Source organism: Orycteropus afer, unplaced genomic scaffold (assembly GCF_000298275.1).
Source record: "Orycteropus afer afer isolate SDZICR_OR568_19922 unplaced genomic scaffold, OryAfe1.0 scaffold00799, whole genome shotgun sequence".
Lineage (NCBI taxonomy): Eukaryota > Metazoa > Chordata > Mammalia > Tubulidentata > Orycteropodidae > Orycteropus > Orycteropus afer.
Genome location: NW_006922386.1, coordinates 562,597 through 586,722, shown reverse-complemented (window position 1 = coordinate 586,722; position 24,126 = coordinate 562,597). Strand labels below are relative to the sequence as shown.

Below are 24,126 nucleotides of genomic sequence, written 5' to 3'. Positions count from 1 at the left end.
TTTCTACATTTGTCTTTTTCCTTTTATTCTGAGGTAATTTTGGTTGTCCTGTGGCAAGTAACTCTTTCAAACTTTTGTTTATTTCTGGTTTCTGAGTATGAGGATGGTTGATTTGTCCTCATGGCACAGCTGTTAAGCACTGAGTTCCTAATCCAAAGGTGAATTAGAACCCACTAGCATAGTGGCTAAGACACTTGCCTGCTAACCTGACGGCTGGCGGTTCAAACCCACCAGCCACTCCTCGGAAGGAAGGTTGGGCAATCCTACTTCCGTAGTGATACTGCCTCGGAAACCCAAGGAGGGGTCGCTATGAGTCGGGTTTGACTCCACGGCAAACAACAACAACAACAACCACTCTGTGAGAGAAAAAACCTAACAATCTGCTCCCACAAAGGTTACAGCCTAGGAAGCCCTAAGAGGACAGCTCTACTCTGTCCTGTAGTGTCACTATGAATTGAAATAGCCCTGCAGCATCCAACAGCAACAACTTGCTGCACTTATAATTTAGATGTTGTTGTTGTTGTTGTTATGTGCCGTCAAGTCGGATAGACAAAGTAAAAATTAAGTTCATTACGACACCTTGGATGTTTCCGAGTTGCACAGGAAGGAAATCTTTAGGGAATAGTAGACTCTGAAATGATAATAGGAACTCTGCTGGCGTAGTGCCTAAGGCATTTGACTGCTAACTGGAAGGTTAGTCCTTTTTGTCATTGTATCTTAATATATTCCCTTTGGGGTTCAGAGGAAGTTTTTTTTTTTTTTTTTAAGTGTGCTATGAGAAGGCTTATTTCAAAAAGGGATGGACAGACTTGATAGCAACTAAGACAGTCTTCTAACAGGTAAGTAATATATATTTCCATCTTTGTGATATAAAAAATACATCATTACAGAAAAACCCAATAAAATTTTCTATTACTATTCTATATGTTTTGTGACTATACTGCTTCCACAGTCTCTGAGAAAAGAAGAGAGAGAGAGGGAGAGACAGCAAGCAAGAGAGAGAGAGGTTATAACTTTAAAATTAAGATGAAAGATACTATATATTATATATGGGAGGGGAGTTCCTGAAAATATTCTGAGTAAAAGCATACATTTTCCTCAACATTTCTCCCTCTCCAACTTCCTTCCTCTTGCTATCTTTTCTACCATTGTGATTCTATAAGATTCTTGCTTCATTTTATAATAAAATTCAGGAAGAGGAATAATTAAATATTCATGTCATTACATTAGAAAGGATGTTGTTGTTGTTAGGTGCCGTCAAGTTGGCCACTACTCATAGTGACCATATATATGCACAATAGAACGAAACTCCATTCTGTCCTGTGCCGTTTTCCCAGTCCTTGGTATGCTTGAGCCTCTTGATGTAGCCATCTCGTTGAGGGCCTTCTCCTTCTTTGCTGACCTTCTGCTTTACCAAGAATGACATCCTTCTCCAGGGACTGGTTCTTTCTGACAAAAAGACTGTAAACAAAGTCTGGCCATTATGTCTCTTAAGGAGCATTCTGGCTGTACTTTTTCCAAAACAGATTTGTTTATTTTTCTGGCAGTCCATGATATGTTCAATATTCTTTGCCAACACCACAAATCAGATGAATTAATGTATACTGAAGTTTATGACCACCTTTTGGTTCTCAGGTGGGACTGTTTCCAGGGTATCTCTTTACTATTATCAGGATTCACTGGGTCCAGTTATGTAGAATAAGTAGCTCAAATAAGGTAGAGTACATCATCTTTTGAGTTGTGCTTTTGAGAAGTAAGGAAACCTGGGACAATCTAAGAAACTACTCTGACACACACGGTTTACCATGAGTCAACACCAACTACACAACTAACAAGAAGGGCCAAGTACTCATGTAGAAAAATCCTAAAGCTTGTTATCGTCATCTTCACAGGTGTCATGTCCCAGTGTCTTACGTGGTAGTGTGCATTATCTTCTACTGCAGATCATGGTACTGATTCACTAAATTATTTAAAATCATTCTCTCCCTTCTCCTACAACTTTATTAATTTGTAGTATATTTATCAGTCTCCCATACTACAGATGATAGATAGAATTATTCATTTAGTTAATGACATGGATGTAATTTCACTCAGAATAAGATTATGACATTAGTATTAGTGATATTATATTCAAATTAGTAATATTTATTAGTACATAAATATTAGTATGTTTTAAAAGGTAGAGAATATTCTGTTCAAAAGATGTATTGAGTACCTACATTGTATAAGACTTTTGGTTTGGAACAGTAGAGAAAAAAAATAATTCAAGAACATAATTTTCCAAGTGTGTTATTCTCAGAAGGAAGTTAAAACAATATCAAATGAATGTATTATAAGTAGTAGTAAGTAATTTTATAAGAGATGCTATAAAGAAAGCTTGTGGAAAGGAGAGATAGTTTCCTTAATCACAAGATATTCACTGAAGACTGTCTACAGTAGGTTTCTCTGTAGTCGAGTCATGAAGTTTTGAGATGAAGGAGCTGGAAATGAAAGCAACCCCAGGAAGAAAAGAGAGAACAAGATGAGTTTGGAAACCTCATACCTATTCATTGTTAATCTTTGGTTCTGCGTTGTTTCCATTATAACTTTCCAACCTGATGCATTTCCAATACTGAATCATATTTTCCTGCTGCATCTTGAATATATGCTTATTAAACACAAAATTTGGTGAATATTTATCAATTTGGGAACTATATTCATACATTCTGGATCATGATGTTTTGTAGATGTAAGGGTTAAAAATAACACTGTTCAAGTGTTTTTTTTTTTTTTTTTAATATCTTTACTTGTGGGCACAGAAAATGTTTCTCAATGTTATTAAATATATGATTTAAGTAGTCTGGTTTGTTAGGAATATGAATGGGTAGAAATGGGCTTTCAGACTAGAAGCCCCATAAGTCTGTGGCTATAATCCCATACTGGGAATGGGTTTTCTCTGTTATGTTAATGAGACAGTACCAGTGTAGTATATTTTTTAAATGGATCTCTTTTGAGATATAGAAGAGTTTAAACAAGCAAATGTACAAGCAGAGATGGAAGGAGGTACATGCCATGCCACCTGAGGATCATCAAGCAGCCAAGGAACAGAAGCTGAAGAGACATGGACCTTCCCCCAAGCCCACAGAAAGAGAAAAATCTTCCTCTAGAGCTGGGGTTTTGTCTTCGGATGTCTAGCCTCTTGACTGTGAGAATAAAAAATTCAGTTGATTAAATCCACCTACTTGTGGTATTTCTGTTTTAAGAACACTAGACTAAAACAGGACCCAAAATTATTAACAATTTAATGAAATATATTTATGATTCTTAATTTACCTTAAAGATCTACGTAAAAATATAAAGGGAATGAACTTGTTTTAGAAACAGACCTTTCTGGTTACCTAGTACCACTCTGACAAGAAATATACCACAAATGGGATGGCCTTAACAAACAGTTTATTCCTACAATTTGGAGGCTTTAAGTCCAAGTTCAAAGTGCCAGGCTCTAGAGGCTGGGTGAAAGCCCCTCAACCTTGGAGTCCAGCTCTGCCTCCTGCTCCCAGCCCACTGGAGCTAGAGGCGTTTCTTCACTCAGACAGCTGCTGGCTGCTGAGGCTGCCAAGCCCAAGGTTGACAAGTAACAAAGCACAGTCCTGATGTTAACAAATTACATGGCAGGCCATTAATTCAAGTCCATTGTAAGACCCAAGGTCGGCAGAGCATGGCAGGCTGCTGAGCAATGACACGGCTACATGCAGGGTCCAAGCATGTCATAGGCTAGTGACCATTCTCAAAACTTCTCTTATATACAAAAAGCAGACGACATCCCAAAGACAGGTACTCAGCTGCTTGTGGTAGATCCCACCATGGAGTGGATTGCCAGTCTCATCATGGGGAATATTACCACCAGCTTCCCAGCCACTCAACCAGGCCCAGCCAAGTTGATACACAAACATAACTACCACACAGCCCTTAATGAAACTGATGATAAATCAGAAACTGCTTTCAAAAAATGACTAAAATCATAGTCTACAGGAGGTGAACTAGAGAGACTTTTGTATTATCTTGGTCCAATGCCTACTGTATTTTCAAGGACAAATGTTTTATAATGAATCACACTTTAAATGAACAAAGAAAAGAATGAGTATACTGTAGTATTAGTAGACCAAGACTCAGACTCCTTACAGTTTCTTCTTGCTGACGATCACATAGTCCAAAGAGAAATCTATTTTATTTTTGGCATTCTAAGGTGAATATGTTCATCAGGAATTTTCCAAGGGTGGGTTTTGCTTTGGAGGAAGATAAGGTTTATTTGAGGTCTGCTGAGAAAAAACAAAATTTACAAAGGAAGAGGAAAATAAAACTAGTCTCTTGCATCTGTCAAAGTCTGGATTTTGACCATCTCACAGCTCTCTAGACAATGGGCTAGAGGTATGGATGGAATGGAGAGGAACACAATAAGATAATTGATGTCTGGTGGCACAGTGGTTAAGGCATTCAGCTGCTACCCAAGGGTCAGTGATTTGAACCCACCAGCTGCTCTGTGGGAGAAAGATGAGGCAGTCTACTTTCACAAAGGTGTGGAGCCTTGGAAACTTTGGAATTCTACTCTGATTTACAGGGTAACTACTGTTCAGAATTGACTTGATGGCAGTGGGCTATATTTAATTTAAATACATAATACATTGTTGTTTGGTGTCATTGAGTCCACCTCTTGGTCTATGTACAGGTTCCTCATGAGCATATTAAGTGCTCCAAATCCCAATTCTTTTCAATGTTATCCATAATTTGATATGATCCACACTGTCGAATACCTTTGCATAGTCAGTAAAATACAGATAGACATCTTTCTGGTATTCTCCACTTTCAGATAAGATCTATGTGACATCAGCAATGATATCCCTCATTTCATGTTCTCTTCTGAATCCAGTTTGCATTTCTGGAAGTTCCCTATCAAGATAGTGCTTTTAAGGTATTATCAGTTAGCTTTTACGTGTGTGTGATATTAATGATATTCAATAATTTCCACATTCTGTTGGATCACCTTTCTTTGGAAGGATCACAAATATCACTCTCTTCCAGTTAATTGGTCAGGTAGCTGTCTTTCATATTTCTTGGCATAAATGGGTAAGTGCCTCCACCACAGCATCCATTTGTTGAACATAATATGTTAGTAAGTAGTTTTATTCGCATACGATGCTTCTTCCAATGTCTTATTGATGAGAAAGAAGTAAAACAATATTTTGTTCTTGGAGGTAAAACCCTTGATTATTTCTGCCTTATTTGTGAGCAGAAATCTTCATTGAAATAAGTGGTATTTCAAATTTGAATGTGAATTAACATTCATTGGACAGAAAACAATGTGAACAAATAAATCCATTGCTGAGTATCCATTATCCCTCTTATAATCATAATGACCTCCCTTTTCTGCATCTCTGTTCTGTTCTAGGAATATAGCATTTCCAGATAACTGGACAACACAAAATCTATTCAAGAAAACAGCCATGCTCTGATCCTGCACCCACTGCCTGATGAATCTAGTGAAAGCTCCCAGTGTTACTGGCTCACATCCAAAATGGTTAAGCTAAAAACCTGAATTGTGAAACATGAACTAGTAAGGTTTATCATTTATCCTCTTTTAGTTTGCAAACGTAATCTTAGGGACTTTGAGTTATACGCCAGGCAATTTTCAGCGTTTCAGAAATTAGAAGAAGAGAAACAGAAGTGGTAATATTTGAGGTATCTTATCCCAAATGCACTGCCATCAAGTCCATTCTGACGTGGAGATCATATAGGGCAGAGTAGAACTGCCCCATGGAATTTCCAAGGCTGTAAATCTTTAACAAAGAAGATTGCCACTACTTTCTCCCATGGGGTGGCTTTGGTTTTGAACTGCCAACTTTTTGGTTACCAGTAGAAAGCTTTAACCACTGCACTATGGAGTCTCCAGATATCTCTTTAAAAATGAACAAATAATATTGTTATGCATATCAGCATTTGTGAATTACTAAATATCATTAAGGAGTTTGAAGCCAAAGTTAACTATTTAGAGGCTAAGTGTTCATTGGGTCACTACCAGGAGGTAACAACTCCATGGCAGTGGGGTAAATAAGAATTTCTTCCTCTGTTTTCTTAAGCTGGAATATCTGGGAAAGAGTGTTCAGTAAATAGCGGTGTCTTGTTATACATTTGCTGGTTCCTGGGTGGTGTAAATGGTTTCCCCTTAAACACTAATCTAACGTTAGCATTTTGAATCCATCCATGGAAGAAAGGCTGGGCAATTTGTTTCTGTAAAAATTCCAGCCAAGGAAACCCTATGTTGCAATTCTACTCTGTAACGCAAGGGGTCTATATGAGTTGCAAATAACATGATGGCATCACTGATTTTTGGTTTATTATGTATATATAGGTGTGTGTGTGTGTGTATGTGTGTGTAGTAAACATTCATTTATATAAGTATACATTAATAACTTGTAATGCACAAATATATGTGTAAATAAGTTATTCTTGATGAAGATGGAAATAATGAATGACTTTATATTTGCAACATTAAACTCAAAAGGAAGACAAATAAATTCTAAATATGGAGTGATAAACCATGCAAAACACGGGCTCCAAACACTATTGAATATGATAAAAACTAAGTAAATTCTAAATCAGAATATCTTATACCTGATTTTTCATTCATCAAATAAATGATTAAGAGCAGAAATATGTTAAAGCTAACAGACTTGTATTTGAAGAGTGATTTAGGAAAGTATTTTCATTGGCTTATTTGAGCCTTGGCAGTGGTCATTATGAAGTGGTCATTAAAAATAAAGGAATAAAGAATTGAAGTGACATATTAAGGCATAACAGCTAGAATGTCTTTGATGAGAAAATTTATGCTCCAAATATCCCATCACATCACAAGGTATCACAAATTAATTTGCTTAATATATTCTACAATGTTGCATTGCACCATAAAGTAATTTCTGTATTTCTTATTTCAGGGAAAAAAAAAAAAAAAAAACAACTACCTCAACTTGGACCTTCTCCTCATCCATGAAATCATGCTGCTGAATAACAATGTGACTGAGTTCATTCTACTTGGGTTAACACAGGATCCTGTGAAAAAGAAGATTGTGTTTGCCATTTTCTTGCTTTTCTACTTAGGGACCTTGTTGGGTAACATGCTGATTATTGTTACCATCAAGACCAGCCGGGTACTTGGGAGCCCAATGTACTTCTTCCTTTTCTACTTATCCTTCTCTGATACCTGCTTTTCTACTTCCATAGCTCCTAGAATGATTGTGGATGCAGTTTTGAAGAATAATACTATCTCTTTCAGTGAGTGCCTGATCCAAGTCTTTTCACTCCATTTTTTTGGCTCCCTGGAGGTCTTCATTCTTATCCTCATGGCCATTGACCGCTATGTGGCCATCTGTAAACCCCTGCACTACACAACCATCATGAGCTGGCGGGTCTGCAGTGTGATGGTAGCTGTAGCCTGGGTGGTGTCTTGTATGCATTCTTCCTTTCAGATATTTCTGGCCTTGAGTTTACCTTTCTGTGGTCCCAATGTGATTGATCATTATTTTTGTGACTTGCAACCTTTGTTGAAACTTGCCTGTACAGACACCTATGTAATCAATCTAATATTTGTGTCCAACAGTGGGGCCATTTGCACAGTGAGTTTTGTTGTGTTGATGTTCTCCTACATTATCATCTTGTATTCTCTGAGAAACCACAGTTCAGAAGGAAGGAAGAAAGCCCTTTCCACCTGCATCTCCCACATCATGGTAGTGATTTTGTTCTTTGGTCCTTGCATATTTATATACACACGGCCTGCAACCACCTTCTCCATGGATAAGATGATAGCTGTGCTTTATACAATTGGAACACCTTTTATTAACCCCCTGATTTATACACTGAGGAATGCAGAGGTGAAAAATGCCATGAGGAAGATATGGAGCAAGAAACAGATCTCAGAGGAGCAAAGATGAATGGAAGTTTCAAATTCTTCTTCAGAGTTTGGATTGGCTTAATATATTCAGCAGACAATATTATTTCATTGTGGATTTAATAGTATCCTATCTTAGGGAAAGAGAACTAGTTTCCTCAGGAAAATAGGTAATATAAACATTTACATTGGTTAATGTTGAGTTATTTCATGTAGATGAAGAAACACCAGGTACAAACAGGCATGTAAGATCCATTGATTTTTCACTACTGTTTCTCTGCCTGTCTTGGATACCTAGCACTACTTGTGGTTTTGATTTCTGGTGTTACTTGACTATTAAACTAAAAGGTTGGCAGTTTAAATCCACCAAGCAGTGCTACCAAAGAAATGCCTGCTGAATCTCCTTCCAAAAAGATTACAGTCTAAAAACCCTATGGAACTGTTCTCTGTACACAAATATGGAAGCCACAGATAGAAAATTTCAGTGAGCTTTCAATACCATCCAGAAAGGAGGATAACTTTAAAAGAGAGGACTAAAATGTTAATATGGATGTATGTTGCTGCACAATCACTGTACCAAAAGAACTGGAAGATCTTCATTTATTTCAGGAGGTGGCATATGACCAAGAACCAATGGCACTGAAACTGCAATGAAGGAATTGGCAAAGAACAAGGATCCAGGAATTGATGGAATATCCATTGAGATGTTTCAACAAACAGATGCCCCACTGGAGGCACTCACTCGGTTATGCCAAGAGATTTGGAAGACAGTTACCTGGCCAATTGACTGGAAGAGATCCATATTTGTAAGCATTCCACAGAAAGGTGATCCCACAGGATGTGGAACTTATCAAACAATGTCATAAATATCGTACACAAGTAAAATCTCGCTGAAGATAAGTTAAAAATGGTTGCAGCAGTATATCGGCAGAGAACTTCCAGAAATACAAGCTGGATTCAGAAGAGGATGTGGAACAAGGGATATCATTACTGATACCAGATGGATCTTAGCTGAAAGCAAAGAATACCAGAAAGATCTTTACTTGTGTTTGATAGACTATGCCAAATCATTTGATTGTGTTTATCATAACAAATTCTGGATAATATTGAGAAGAATGGGAATTCCAGAACACTTAATTGTACTCATGAAGAACCTATACAGAGACCAGGAGGCTGGTGTTTGAACAGAACAAGGGTATACTACATGCTTTAAAACCAGGAAAGGAGTGCGTCAGGGTTGTATCCTTTCAGCATACTTATTCAATCTTTATTCAGAGCAACTAATCTAAGAGGCTCAACTATGTGAAGAAGAATGTGGCCTCAGGATTGGAGGAAGACTAACTAACAACCTGCGATATACTGATGATTCAACTTTGCTTGCTGAAAATGAGGACGACTTGAAGCATTTACTGATGAAGATTGAAGACTACAGTCTGCAGTATGACTATACCTCACTATGAAGAAAACAAAAGTCCTCACAACTGGGCCAATGTGCAACATCACAATAAATGGAGAAAAGATGGAAAATGTAAAAGATTTCATATTACTTGGTTCTACAATTAACACCAATGGAAGTAGCAATCAAGACATCAGATGATGTATTGCCCTGGGAAAATCTGCTGCAGAAGACCTCTTTCAAATGTTGAAGAGCAAAGATGTCTCCTTGAGGACTAAGGTATTTTCAATCACCTCATATACATATGAGAGCTGGACAATGAATAAAGAAGAACCAGGAAGAGTTGATACTTTTGAATTTTTGTGCCAGCGAAGAATACTTAAGTACCACCGACTGCTAAAAGCTTTAACAAATCTGTCCCGGAAGTAGTGTAGCCGGAATGCTCCTTGGAAGTGAGAATAGCCAGACTTGGTCTCACCTATTTGTTCTTGTTTCAAGAAGGAACCTTTCACTGGAGAAGGATATCACACTTGGTAAGGTGGAGGGTTAATGAAAAAGGAGAAGGCCCTCAATAAGATGAATTGACACAGTGGCTGCAATGATGGACTCAGGTGTAGCAAGGACTGGGCAGTGTTTTGTTATATTGTACATAATGTTTCTATGAGTTGGTGACATGACAGAGCCTAATAACAAAAACAACATCATTACATAACTGCCAAACTATTGAGAATCATGGTCCAGACAAGTTGACACATATTGTCAATAATCATAGCAAGCATTACTCTTTTCTTGGACTTTAGCATTTGTTACTGTTAGACATACATCATTAATAGACAAAATAGTCAGATTGTAGATTTTTTACTATTTTTGTAAATGTAAAATGCTAGATAATTAAATAAACGAGAAGTGAGGATAGGTATGCATACATATATATATACGTTTATATGTATATATATTTACATATATATTTATACATTTGTATGTGTGTGTTTATGTGTGTATGTGTGTATATATATATATATATGTACACATCCTAATGAATTGTGCTGTTAACGAAGAATATTGAAAGTACAATGGACTGCCAGAAGAATGAACAAATCTTTCCTGGAAGAAATGCAGCTGGATTGCTCCTTGGAAGTGAGAAAGGCCAGACTTCACCTTACCTACTTTGATCATTGTTCTGGTTCCCTAGTGCTGCTCTGACAAGAATATATCACAAATACAATGGCCTTACCAAACAGGAGTTTATTCTTACAATTTGGAGGCTTTTAGTCCAAGTTCAAAGTGCCAGGCTCTAGGGGCTGGGTGAAAGCCCCTCAACCTTGGGTTGCAGCTCTGCATCCTGCTCCCAGCCCACTGAACCTGGAGGCTTTTCTTCATTCAGGTAGCTACTGGCTGCTGAGGCTAACAAAACCAAGGTTGACAAGTAAAGAGACATAGTCCCTATGTTACCAACTCACATAGCAGGTCATTACTTCAAGCCATTGTACTTTGCAAGGTCAGCAGAGCATGGCAGGCTGCTGAACAATGACCAAGCTATTTTCAGGGTCCAAGCATGCCATAGGCTAGAGACCTATATACAGGCTTCTCCTTATATACAGGAAGCAGACCACATCCCAAAGGCAGCTTCTCAGCTGCTTGTGGTAGATCCCACCATGGAGTTGATTGCCAATCTCATCATGGGGAATAACTACCACCATCTGCCCAGCCACTCGACCAGGCCCAGCCAAGTTGACACACAAACATAACCACCACAATCATGTTGTCTGAAGGGACTATTCCCTGGAGAAAGATATGCTTGTTAAAGGAGATGGTCAGCAAAAAAGGGGAAGATCCTTAATGAGGCCCTTGATGAATACAGTGTCGGTCTCAAGCACAGCAAGGATTCTGAGGATGCCACAAGACGGGGCAATGTTTTGTTCTGTTGTGCAGAGTCACTATGATTCGGAGGTGGCTCGAAGGCACCTACCAACAAAAGTACACCTTTTACTAATTCTGTGGTTTGTGGTGGAGGATGAGTATAGGCCACAGAACAGAACCTCTGTTTTTAGGATGTTAATGTGACTCACTTGAATTGCCCCCTTGCAAACAAATGGCAAGATGGGGGGCAGGATTGTCTCTTAATAGAGAGAGAGAGAAATTATGGCCCAGGGTGTGACTGGAGTTCACTTTTCTGCCATGTTTCCTCTCTACCAATGAAATTATTATTATTTTTTTCTTCTTGTTTTCCACATACATTTCATCACCCTTCATCACCCTTCATCTTCTTCCTTTTTTTCTGTGGTACTTTTGGTCTGCCTGAGGCACCTAACTCTTCCAAACTCTTGATTGTTCCTTGTTTCTGAGTATGAAGAGGGTTACTTCCCTCAAGATGCAAGGGGTAAGCACTGGGCTGCTAATACAAATGCTAATTCATCCACTCCCTGAGAGAAAAGACACAGCAGTCAGCTCTCATAAAGATTACAGCCTAGGAAAGCCCACTCTATCCTATAGGGTCACTATGAGTCTGACTAGACTTCATGGCACCCAACAATAATTTTATATTCTTATAAACTAATTAAGGAGCTCTGGTGCAATAGTGTCTAAGGTATTTGACTGCTAACAGAAGGTTGGCAGTTCAAACCCACCAGCAAGACAAAACGATTTACTTCTTTAAAGATTCACCTCCTGGGAAACCCAGTGGGGGTGGCTACTAGTCAGAATCAACTGAATGGCAGTGACTTTATAAGCTAAAGAGACCAATAAAAAGTCAAATGTTTATACACCTGGGAATTTTCTGACTAGCACAGGAAGGGAATCTTTAGGGAATGGTACTCTTTAGAATGCTAATCCCTTATGTCCCTTTCTCTTGAAATATTCCCTTTAGAATGGAGAGAAGATGCCCCCCCCCCCCCAGTATTCTATGTGCAGGCTTATTTTAAAAAGGAATGTAGAGTCTTGATAGTAACTAAGGCAGTCTTCTAATAGGTAAGTCATACATTATTTCTATCTTTATGAGCTCAGAGAAACTTCATTACAGAACAATCCAACATAATTTTCTAATATTCATCTATGCTTTGTGACTATTCTGCTCCCACATTCTCTGAAAAAGGAAGAAAGAGAGAGAAAAAAATAAAAGAACACAATGTGTGTGAAAGTTTGCTGCTAACTAAGCATACAAATAGAATAAAATATAAATTTTGGAAAAAAATCTTTTGAATTCAACAAATATTTTATGAGCTGCTGGTATATGAAAGTCGTCATTGTTGTGTGCAGAGTGTGTGTGTGTGATGCCCATGCCTATCATTTCTTGAAATGACAGAGTGTACAAAATGCACTTAAGCTTGAATGTACTCTCAAAAAACTTCAAGTACTAGAAAATTAGAAAAGCTTATGTCTGATTAGAAATTAGATAAAAAGTTAACGGGAAAGTGGTGACTTGACATTATTCCATGAGAATGTTAAATTTTCCTTCTTCAAGTGGACACATTAAATGGCATATTGTTCCTTTTAAAAACAAAACAAATGCATTGCCGCCAAATCAAATCTGACTCTTAGCAACCCCTGCTTGGGTTTCCGAGGCAATATCATTACGGAAGTAAATTGCCCAACCTTCCTTCTGAGGAGTGGCTGGTGGGTTTGAACCTCCAGTTTTCTGGTTAGCAGTCCAATGCCTTAGGCAATTACACCTGGCATGTTTCCAAAATTAATTGAAAATAATATTCTTTGCAGTTGAAACTATTTTGAAAAGTTGAAAAGCTTCTCAGAGAAACTTCAAAGCAAACATGATGAGAACTCACCCCCATCTAGTCAATTCCAACTGTTTGGGAGCCCCATTGAGTTTCCAATGCTGTTTCCAAACTTCTTTACAGAAGTGTGCTGCCTCATCTTTCCTCAGTGGAGCAGCTATGGATTTGAACACCAACATTTTGGTTAGCAGTCAAATGCCTTAACCGCTACACCACCAGAGCTTTTAAAAAACTTGGTGATACAGAAGCTTATCACCTATACAATTAAGGTGAAAGATATTTCTGAAAATTTTTTGGGTAGCAATCATCCCTTTTCCTCAATATTCTCCCTATCTAACTTCCTTCTCCTGGTTATCATGTCTACTATTTTATTTCTACAATGCTCTTGCTTTTCTGTCTGATGAAATTCAGCAAGAGGAAAAATTATATATTAATGGTGTAACATTTTTGACAGGAGATAGGAAGCATAAGCAATGGATGTTGAATATTATGACAACTATTTTGTTCTCAAGTCATATTGTTTCCAGGGTATCTCTTTAACAATAACAGAAGTCATGGGGTTCAGTTATATAGAATGAAGAGCTCTAATAAGATAGAGTACATCATCTTTTAAACTAGGCTTTGGAGAGCTAAAGAAGTTATTGGACAATCTACTAACCTACTTTGACACACTCATTGATTGCCATGAGTCAGAAGCAACTAGACAACAACTAACAAAAACAAGGACTAAGTACTCATGTAAAAATATACAAATACTTATTACTGTCATCTCCCTGAGTGCCTGTTCCAGTCTCTTACACAATAGGGGGCATTATCTTCTACTATGGATTATAAGCTAATTCAGTCACTTATTTAAAATCTATCTCTCTGTCCCCCACAGATTTATAACTTTGGAATATATTTGTCTGTCAACCATACTATATGTGACAGATAGAAGACCTCATTAAATTAATTTTATGAATTTAATTTTACTTTAGAATGATATTATAAAAATAATACTATTATAATATTATCATAAATAATATTACATAGTCATTAGTTATATATGTTAGTAGATATATATTAGTACATTTTAAGAGGTAAAAAATGTTTTGTTTAAAAGAATTTACCGAGTACCAACGTTTTATAAGGCTTTTGGGTTGGAACATTAGAAAGTAAAATTGTGAGAGCACATGGATTTCCAAGACTCTAAATCCAGGGAGGAAGCTAAAACAATACCATACAAATAATTGTCTATTAAGTAATAGTGTGTAATATTATAAGGAATGTTAAAGTAAAGCTTGTAGAACATAGGACAGAGAATTTCCTTCATCAGAAGACAATCATTGAAGGCTGCCTACAGGAGATTTCTCTGTAGTTGCTCGCAAAGGTTTGAGAAAGACAGCACAGCTGGAAATGGAAAGGTCTCCAGGAAGACAAGAGAGAGCAAGATGGGTTTTCAGAATTCATGCTTATTCACTGTTAATCTTTGGCTTCTACATTGTTTCCTTCATAAATTTCCTACCTGATGCAGTTCCTGAGAACTCTAGTGGCATAGTACCTAAGGCACTTGATTGCTAACCAGAAAGCTGGCGGTCCAAACCCACCAGCCACTCCTTGGAAGGAAGGTTGGGCAATCTACTTCCGTAGTGATAGTGCCTTGGAAGCCCAAGGAGGGGTTGCTATGAGTCGGATCCGACTCGAGGCAAGTTTGTTTTTGGTTTTGGATGCAGTTATATATTGAATGTAGCCTTTTTATACATAGAAAACAATAAATATTTGTCAATTTGGGAACTAGATTCATGTTTTGTGGATCATGATATATTGTAGATTAAAAGTTCCTTTGTTCAAAAATTTAAAAAATATTTGTACTTGAGGTAACAGAAAATGTGTCTATAGAAACAGAAATGTTTATATTAGGTTATTAATAAATATATGATTTAAGTAGTCTGGTTTGTTTGGAATATGCATAGGTTCAAATAGGTTTTAAGACTGCAGGTCTCCTATACATGCGCTTAGAATCCCATTTGGGAATAGGTTTTCTTTTTTATGTTAATGAGACAAAATTGATGTAGGGTATATTGTAAACTGATGCCTTTTAAGATATAAAAGAGATTAAACAGGCAAGTGAGTAGACAGAGATGGAAGGAGGTTCATGCCATGTCATATGTAGATCATCAAAGGGCCAAGGAATGGAACTTGAAAAGACGAGGATCTTCCCCCAGAGCCCAAAGAAAAACGAAGCCTTCCTCTAGAGTTGGGGCCTACTTTTCAGACTTCCAACTTCCTAAGGTTGAGGAAATACATTTGTGTTAATTAAATTCACCTGGTTGTTGTATTTCTGTTTTAGTAGTACTACATAACTATGACAGGATGCATATTATTAACAATTTAATGAAATTCATTTATGATTATCTTAAAGATCTTTGTCAAAGTGTAAAGAAAATCACTTGTTTTAGAAACAGATGCTGAGATTGATAGTATACAAATCAGAAATTCTGCTTTCTAAAGAGTAAGCAAAATCAAAGTTTCCAGGAGGTAAGTGAGATTTTTGTATCATCTTGCTTTCAATGCTTAACATATTTACAAATAGAAATATTTTAGGATGAATCACTCTTTCAATAAAGAAAAGAATGAGCTCAGTGTAACTCTTAGGATACCCAGTCTCAGGCTCCTTACAATTCTTCCTTGTTGGAGATCAGATAGTCCAAAGAGAAATATATTTTATTCTTGGAATTCCAAAATCAGTAAGTTCTTCAGGAAACTTCCTAGAATAGATATTGCATTGGAGGAAGATAAAGTTTATTCAAAGTCTGTTGAGGTAAATAAAATGTACAAATGAAGAGGAAAATAAAACCAGTGTATTTCAGTTATCAAAATCTGAATTTTTCCCATCTCACAACTTTCAAGACAAATGATTGGTATGGGATAGGGGAGGAACATAATAAGATAAGTTTTTTTTTTTTTTTTTTTTTTTGGTATTAGATTTAAGTACATAGTGTGTAAGTATATATTTTTATTTGCATACAAGGCATCCTCTAATTATCTTACTGATGAAAAAGATCTAAAAAAGATTTTGTTCTTGGAAGTGAAGACCTTGATTATTTCTGTCTAAATTTGTAAAAAGAAATCTTTGTTGAACGACATGATATTTCAAATATCAAGAACCATTGACTTTGTAGTACACAAAACAAATTCAATAAAGAAGTCTATTACTGAGTATTCACTCTCCCTCTTGTAATCACATTGCCCTACCTTTTCCACTTCTGTGCTTTGTTCCAAGAACATGTTTTTTGTTTGTTTGTTGTTCATTTGTTTCAGATAACTGAGTAATACATGACATTACAGTCATGCTCTGATCATACACCAACTGTCTGTTTTGCCTGCTGACAGGCTGCATGATCACTGCCCCAGATCCAAAATGCTTAATCTAAAAACCTGAATTGTAAAACATGAACTATTAAACCATCATCTCCACCCTTTTCATTTGCAAGCATAACTTCAGAGACTTTGAGTAATCTAACAGGTCCTTTTCAGATATTCAGGAATTGAAAGAAGAAAAATAGAAATGGCAATAGTTGAGATATTATCCCAAACCCACTGTTGTCAAGACAGTTCCAACTATTAGTGACTGTACAGGGCCCCATAATGCTTCTAAGACTGCCGATCTTTATTGAAGAAGACCTCCACATCTTTCTCCCCCAGAGTGGCTGGTTGGTTCACATTGCCAACGTTTATGCTAGAAGGTGAGAAAAGTCACCACTATGCCATTAAGACTCCTAAATTTTCATTAACAATTATCAAAGAATATTATTTCATGCTTATTAGTATCTGTCATTTACTAAACACCGTTAAGGTGTTTGAAGCCAAAAGTAGACTATTTATAAGCTAAGTGTTTATAGGATCACTATGAGTAGGAATCAACTCCTCGACAGTGGGGTAAATAAGTGTTTCTTACTCCATTTTTGAAGCTGTGATATCTGGGAGAGAATGCTCAGTAATCAGCTGTGATATACAATATATTTGTTAGTCCCTGAGTGGTGCAAATGGTTTCCTCTCAAATACTAGTGTGAAGGTTGGCAGTTCAAATCGACTGGTAGTCCATTGACTACCATGGAAGAAAGGCCTGGTGTCAGTTGCTATAAAAGTTCCAGCAGAACTGTGGAGCAGTTCTACTCTGTAACACGTGAGGTCTACATGAGTTATAATGGGCATGATGGCAACAGCTTTGTTTGTTTGTTTGTTTATGATATATTTATAAATAATACACATTTATATAATAAGTTGTCATTGATCTGGCAGCATACTGTGTAAGGCATTTGACTATTAACCAGAAGGTTGGCAGATCAAACCCACCAGCTTCTCCATAAGATGAGCAGTCCACTTCTGTAAAGATTTACAACCTTGGAAACCCCAGAGGAGTCACTCTGGGGTGGAATTGACTTGATAGGAGTGGGTAATATGTAACACATAATTATAAATATTAAGGGGAATTTTTATGGTGAAGGGAATAATTTGTGACATTATAATATCAATCTCAAAAGGGAAGACAAATGTATCCTAAATGGCTAGTGATTAACCATGCAAAACTAGGGTTGCAAAGTACATTGAATATGATAAAATTTAAGTAAATAATAAATTAGAGATATATATCCTGATTTGTACACAACAAATAAATAATTAAGAGAAGAAACCTGTTGAAGAAAACATGGAGCTACATATGAAAAGTAGTTTAGGAAAGTATCTTTCATGAGCTTATATGAGACTGACCTATTGAGTAGTCATTAAAAATTGAGGAATAAGGGAATAAGGAGTTGAAGTAACTTATTAAGAAACAACAACTAGAATGTCCCTGTTGAAGAATATTTATTTTTGCTAAAAAAAATCACATAACATCATATTTTATCACAAATTAATTTATTTAAAGTATTCAACAACATTGCATAGCACCATAAAGTAATTCCTGTATTTATTTTTTCAGATAAAGCATTTCACATTTGCACTTTGTCTTCATTAATGAAATGATGCTGCTGAACAACAATGTGACAGAATTCATTCTGCTTGGGTTGACACAAGATCCTGTGAGAAAGAAAATAGTGTTTGCCATTTTCTTGCTTTTCTACTTAGGGACATTGTTGGGTAACTTGCTGATTATTATTACCATCAAGACCAGCCGGGCACTTGGGAGTCCAATGTACTTCTTCCTTTTCTACTTGTCCTTCTCTGATACTTGCTTCTCTACTTCCATAGCTCCTAGAATGATTGTAGATTCGCTTTTGAAGAATACCACTATCTCTTTCAATGAGTGCATAATTCAAATATTTTCATTCCATTTCTTTGGCTGCCTTGAGATCTTCATCCTTATCCTTATGGCCGTGGACCGCTATGTTGCCATCTGTAAACCCCTGCACTACATGGCCATCATGAGCCGGAGGGTCTGCAATACTTTGGTAGTTATAGCCTGGGTGGGATCCTGTGTGCATTCTTCAACTCAGATTTTTCTGACTTTGAGTTTACCTTTTTGTGGTCCCAATGTGATTGATCACTATTTATGTGACTTGGAGCCCTTGTTGAAACTTGCCTGTGCAGACACCTATATGGTCAATGTACTATTGGTATCCAATAGTGGGGCCATTTGCACAGTGAGTCTTGTCATGTTGATGTTTTCTTATGTTATCATCTTGCATTCTCTGAGAAATCACAGTGCAGAAGGGAGGAAAAAAGCTCTTTCCACCTGCATCTCCCACATCATTGTAGTCATCTTGTTCTTCGGTCCTTGTATATTCATATACACACGCCCTGCAACCACTTTTCCCATGGATAAGATGATAACTATATTTTATACAATTGGGACACCTTTGCTTAACCCTCTGATTTACACACTGAGAAATGCAGAGGTGAAAAATGCAATGAAGAAGATATGGAGCAAGAAACCTATCTCAGAGGACTAAAGATGAATGGAAGTTTCAAATCCTTCTTCACAATTTCAATTGACCTTAAAGAATTAAACAGAAAATATAATATTATTGTGGATACAAAAGAATCCTACTTTGAGGAATGAGAGTGAGTTTCTACAGGGAATAGGCAATATGAACACTTAACACCAGTGAGTTTGAAATATGAGTCAGTTTCATGTACAGGAAGAGAAAACACCAGGTACATACAGTCATGTAAGACCTCCTGCCTTAGAGTTTTCGCTATTGTTTCTCTGTCTCTCTTGGATACCTAGAAAGACTCATAGTTTTGAACTAGTGTTTTCTCTGTCCTTCATGTTGATTTTGGGTATTATTTGGCTGTTAACCTAAAGCTTGGCAGTTTGAAAACATCCAGCAGTGCTATCTATGATATACCTGGTGAATCTGCTTCGATAAAGATTACAGCTGAAAAACCATATGGAACTGTTCTCTTCTGTAACACGTGGGGTTGCTATGTTTTGGCAACAACTGGACGACAATGAATGTTTTTTTTTGCTTTTGTTTTTTTGTGATTAAAGTTAGCCCTCCATATGTTTATATTCCCAACATCTTAGATTTTCTATTTTCTAAATGGAAAGTGATAACTTAGAGAGTTTTTAGACTTTGAAACAAAAATATGTATTTATGTCACAGGTAGAAAATGTCAGTGGGTTTTCAATTCAATCTAGAGAAAAGGACACCTTAAGTATGGAGAACTGAAAACTTCATATGAATCATATGTATCAGCAGTTGGGATGGATATCAATTTTTGTCCATGGGCATCTATCATCACAGTCAGTAATTACATGATAATTAAGAACTTAATTTCAACTTGATTTCTTATTTAAAATTAAACATCAGTATTTTTGTGTATTTGAGACTTTTATTTTTTTTTGTACTAAATTGTATTGTTGTTGTTGTTGTTGTTGTTATGTGCCATCGAGTCAGACCTGACTCATAGTGACCCCTCTCTGGGTTTCCTAGGCAGTATCACTAGGGAAGTAAATTGCCCCACCTTCCTTCCGAGGAGTGGCTGGTGGGTTTGAACCGCCAGCCTTCTGGTTAGCAGTCAAGTGCTTTAGGCACTATGCTACCAGAGCTCCTGGTATTGTATTAGAATTATTAAATTTTTATCAATGTTATTGCACCAAGAGCTTTAGCATTTTTTAGTGTGGACATGGAAAGCTATAGATTTAACAGCAAAATGTAATGACATAAGTACCTCACTTTTATTACTTTTTTTTAAGATTTTGTGACTTTCAAGATGAAATCCATCTGAAGTACTTTATCAATGGTTACAGGAGCTACTGTCTGGTTGTGCTACAGAAAATTTTGCATAGTAGTATATTCAGTTTTATCTGGTGTTTCCATCTCTTTCAAGACAAGGAACAGGTAAATATGGAGTGTACAGTGGATCCAGTTAAGATATCTTCCCCTAAACACTTCATTTATAAAGTCCCTGCTTCCACTGAAACCACTTCTGCATGCAGAGATGGTGTTACATATCAGGGTCAGAATTTTGTAATAAAAGAGGCAGAACTCTAGAGAGGGGTGGAGGTGCAGACTCAGTAGACTCCCTTTTTTGAAATAAGTGCCCTGATAGAGAAAGAATTCCATTCTGAGAGCTAAAGTAAGGACTTCTTTATGGAGAAAGCTGTGAATCACGAATTCAAAAATTATTTTTGATCCTCATTGCTTTCTCCTGCAAGAGAAGAAATTCTTCCCTTTCATCAGTCCCATGGGATGACCTCATCTAATGTGATTATGCAATTAGATGCATTCTTCTCCAGAGCTTCCTTCTATGTCCCTTATTATTTGCAAGCAGCTACCCAGGGAAAAGTCTCAGTAAAATATAATCCTCAGGCATTTACAAATGCATGAGTCTATCATGTAACACAAGGGGTTACATGTGTTACCCCCTAGCTAATATTAAGAGTGAAAATTGGAAAATACTTTACTATGGGAGTTGATCTTGAAGGTGTCAGTTTAGGGGTACAGAATACAAATCTGGGGACTGAAAACTTTTTGACATGAGGGCACTCATCAATTATTTGAGATTTGTTTTTCTGATAATGGCATCTGGAATTGGTTCCTTAAATCATATGTTTCAAAATGTTGAATTACTTTTCTACTGCTGCTGTAACAAATTTCCACAATTGTAGTGACTTAAAACAACATACATTTATTCTAAGTTGGAAGTCTGACATAAGTCTCACTGGGCTAAATCAGGGTGTGCATATATTTTGTTGTTGTCATTGTTGTTTTGTTTGGAGGCTCTTGACTTTTGCACATTCCTTCGTTCATGATCTCCTTTCTACACCTTCATCAGTGCATCTGCACTGCATGCATTTGATCATTCTTCCATTACCACATCTCCCTCTTTCTCTTCTGCCTGTCTCTTCCATGTGGAAGGATACTTGTGATTGCATTGAGCTCACGTGGATAATTCAAGATAAATCATGCTATTTGAAAGTTATATAATTAACAGTGTTAATTTTATCTGTACACATTATTATTACACTTTTCTCGAAATTATTGATTGTTACAATAGAGATTTAAGTGATAAATACTTCACATATAGATTGTACATTCTGTCTGCACAGTGCCCTCACCTAGAACAATGTTTGAAGATGTGTAGAGTAAGTCATCCTTGATGTAATTTCCTATAAACATTGTTTAGGACACAATACCTATTTGTGAGCAACAGAAATGTGAAATTCTTCCCATAATCTCAAACTTCATTGGTATTACCACATACCATTTTACTTGGATCCACAGTCAATGCCTATGGAAGCAGCAGTCAAGAAACCAAATAACATTGCTTTTGGCAAGTGTGCTGCAAAAACATCTTTAAAATGTTGCAAAACAAAGATATTTTTGAGGCCTAAGTTGTGTCTGCCCCAAGCCATGGTATTTTCAATTGCCTCACATGCACGGGAAAGCAGGACAATGAGTAAGGAAGACTATAGAGGCTTTGATACCTTTGAATTATAGTGTTAGCAAAGCATAATGAATATACCATGGATTGTGGTAGAATGGACCAATTTGTGTTGGATTAAGTACAGCCAGAATGCTCCTTGGAAGCTAGGATGTCAAAACTTCATCTCATATACTTTGGACATGTAGCATAGTGCCTAAAGCACTTGACTGCTAACCAGTAGGTTGGTGGTTCAAACTCACCAGCCACTTTTCAGAAGGAAGGTTGGGCAATCTACTTCTGTAGTGATACCACCTTGGAAACTCAAGAAGGGGTTACTATGAGTCGGGGCTGACTCGGTGGTACATAACAACAACAAAACAGTCCCTCTAGAAGGACATCATGCTTGGTAACTTAGAGGATAAGCAAAAAAAAAAAAAGAGTATACTCTCAGCAAGATGGAATGGAGCTGTGGTTGCAATAATGGGCTCATGCATAGGAACAGCTGTGAGAACAGCACAGGATCCAGTAGCATATTGTGGTTGTTGTTGAACAAGGTATTTATGAGTTGGAACTGTTTCAATCTCAAGGAACAGCAACAACCCTGTGTTCCATCACCCATAAGCAGCAACCTGACAGAAAAGAGTACACATATATAGCTGCTGTTGAGTCAACTTCCATCATGGAGACCTTGTGTACAACAGAACAAAACATTGCCTGATCCTGCATCATCCTCACAATCATCTGCATGTTCAACTCCATGGTTGTGGCTGTTTTGGCGGCCCATCTCACTGAGCGTATCTCACACTTTTGTTTGCCTTCTATTTTATCAAACATGATGTCATCTTCCAGGGATTGAGCCCTCCTGATGATATGCCCATAGCTTGAAAGTCAGACAGTGCTCTGCTGTGGTCCATAAGATTTTTTTTTTGTCTGATTTTCAGAAATAAAACACCTTCTTTCTTAGTCTTACTCTAGAAGCTTTGCAGAAACCTCTCCACTGTGGGTAGAAGGATGTCTCCTGGCAATCTGGAATATAACTTGAGAAAGGAAAGTAATCCTTCAGTAATCCAATGTATATTTCACTACTACCATCTGGGGAACTTGATAATTTCAGCTTGTAGGATCTCCAGAGCTTTTCAGGTGAAGTAAGCTGTATTTTTCTCTATCCTTCTTCAGATAGTTGTAACTTTCTTCTCTACTCTAATTCATTTAACTAACATTATATTTTGAAAAATGTGTGACACCCAGCAACTCATATTTCCCTTTTTTTTTCTCCCCATTGTGGACTAACATGTAATATCCTCTTTTTTTTTAATGAAAATTGAGAAGAAAGAGGAAATTCATTTTTTAAGGATAGTTCTCAATGTTTAGCTGCAAATACTGTTCTTTTCTTTTCTTTTTTTTTTTTTTTCAATATCAGTTTAAGGTTTTCTTTCCATGATACGAAGACATAAAAAGATGAAAACATTGTGTATAATGTCACTATCTGTTGCTGCTATTCTGAGGTTCCGTTGAGTCAGTTCTGACTCACAGTTACCTAGACCTAAGTCTAGTCCCTTAGTGACCTAAGGTAAAATAGAACAGAACTGTGCCCGGTTTTGTGCCATCAACACAATCATTGCTACTCTTGTGCCTATTGCTATAGCCACTGTGTCATTTCATCTAATTTTGGGTCATCCTATTTATAGCTGATTGTACTTGCTTACCAAGCAATGCATCCTTGCCCAGGGAATGGTCCCTCTGGTAATATATCCAAAGTAAAAGAGACGGAGTCTCTCTATCCTGCCTTGTGAGGAGTGTTCCAGGTGTACTTCTCCAAGGCAGATTTGTTCATTCTTCTGGCAGTCCATGTTATATTTAATTTTCTTCGGATGTTCTTCTTTCTGGTCTGTGTTAGTCTGGAAGTTCTGCTGTAATCAACCATGGGTTACCCTGCTGATATTTGAAATACCAGTGGCATAACTTCCAGCATCACAGTAACAAGCCAGTTATCACTGCATGACAAAATGAGAGACCATGGCGGATTTCCTCACCTAGAGGATGCTGTTTACATGAAAATATGAAGTAGTGCATGCATAAGTTTTGAAAATCCAAACATTTAAAATCCATACAAAATAAAATTAATTACCCCTTTCCAATCCTTTTGAAAATAACAGTCTCTGTTATCTCATGATTTATTCCATGAAAATATAATCATATGCTGACAGTCATAGATAGAGTTTCTGAGTGAC

General features: G+C 37.0%; 2 protein-coding genes across 2 annotated transcripts; both read left to right on the top strand.

Moving 5' to 3' along the window:
* Window positions 1-7,016: 7,016 nt before the first annotated feature.
* On the top strand, window positions 7,017-7,961 carry LOC103211811 (olfactory receptor 4C16-like). Its single transcript, XM_007957794.2, has one exon. The coding sequence runs from the start codon at window positions 7,029-7,031 to the stop codon at window positions 7,959-7,961; it is 933 nt and encodes a 310-aa protein (XP_007955985.1). The 5' UTR covers window positions 7,017-7,028.
* Window positions 7,962-17,953: 9,992 nt separating this feature from the next.
* LOC103211810 (olfactory receptor 4C16-like) lies at window positions 17,954-18,972 on the top strand. The gene has a single exon (XM_007957793.2). It carries the CDS (start codon window positions 18,043-18,045, stop codon window positions 18,970-18,972), a length of 930 nt encoding a protein of 309 aa, XP_007955984.2. The 5' UTR covers window positions 17,954-18,042.
* The last annotated feature ends 5,154 nt before the right edge of the window (window positions 18,973-24,126 follow it).

Bases quoted from the DNA above. Each gene is read 5' to 3' on its own strand.
- LOC103211811 (XM_007957794.2), top strand. From the start codon at position 7,029: ATGCTGCTGAATAACAATGTGACTGAGTTCATTCTACTTGGGTTAACA.
- LOC103211810 (XM_007957793.2), top strand. From the start codon at position 18,043: ATGATGCTGCTGAACAACAATGTGACAGAATTCATTCTGCTTGGGTTG.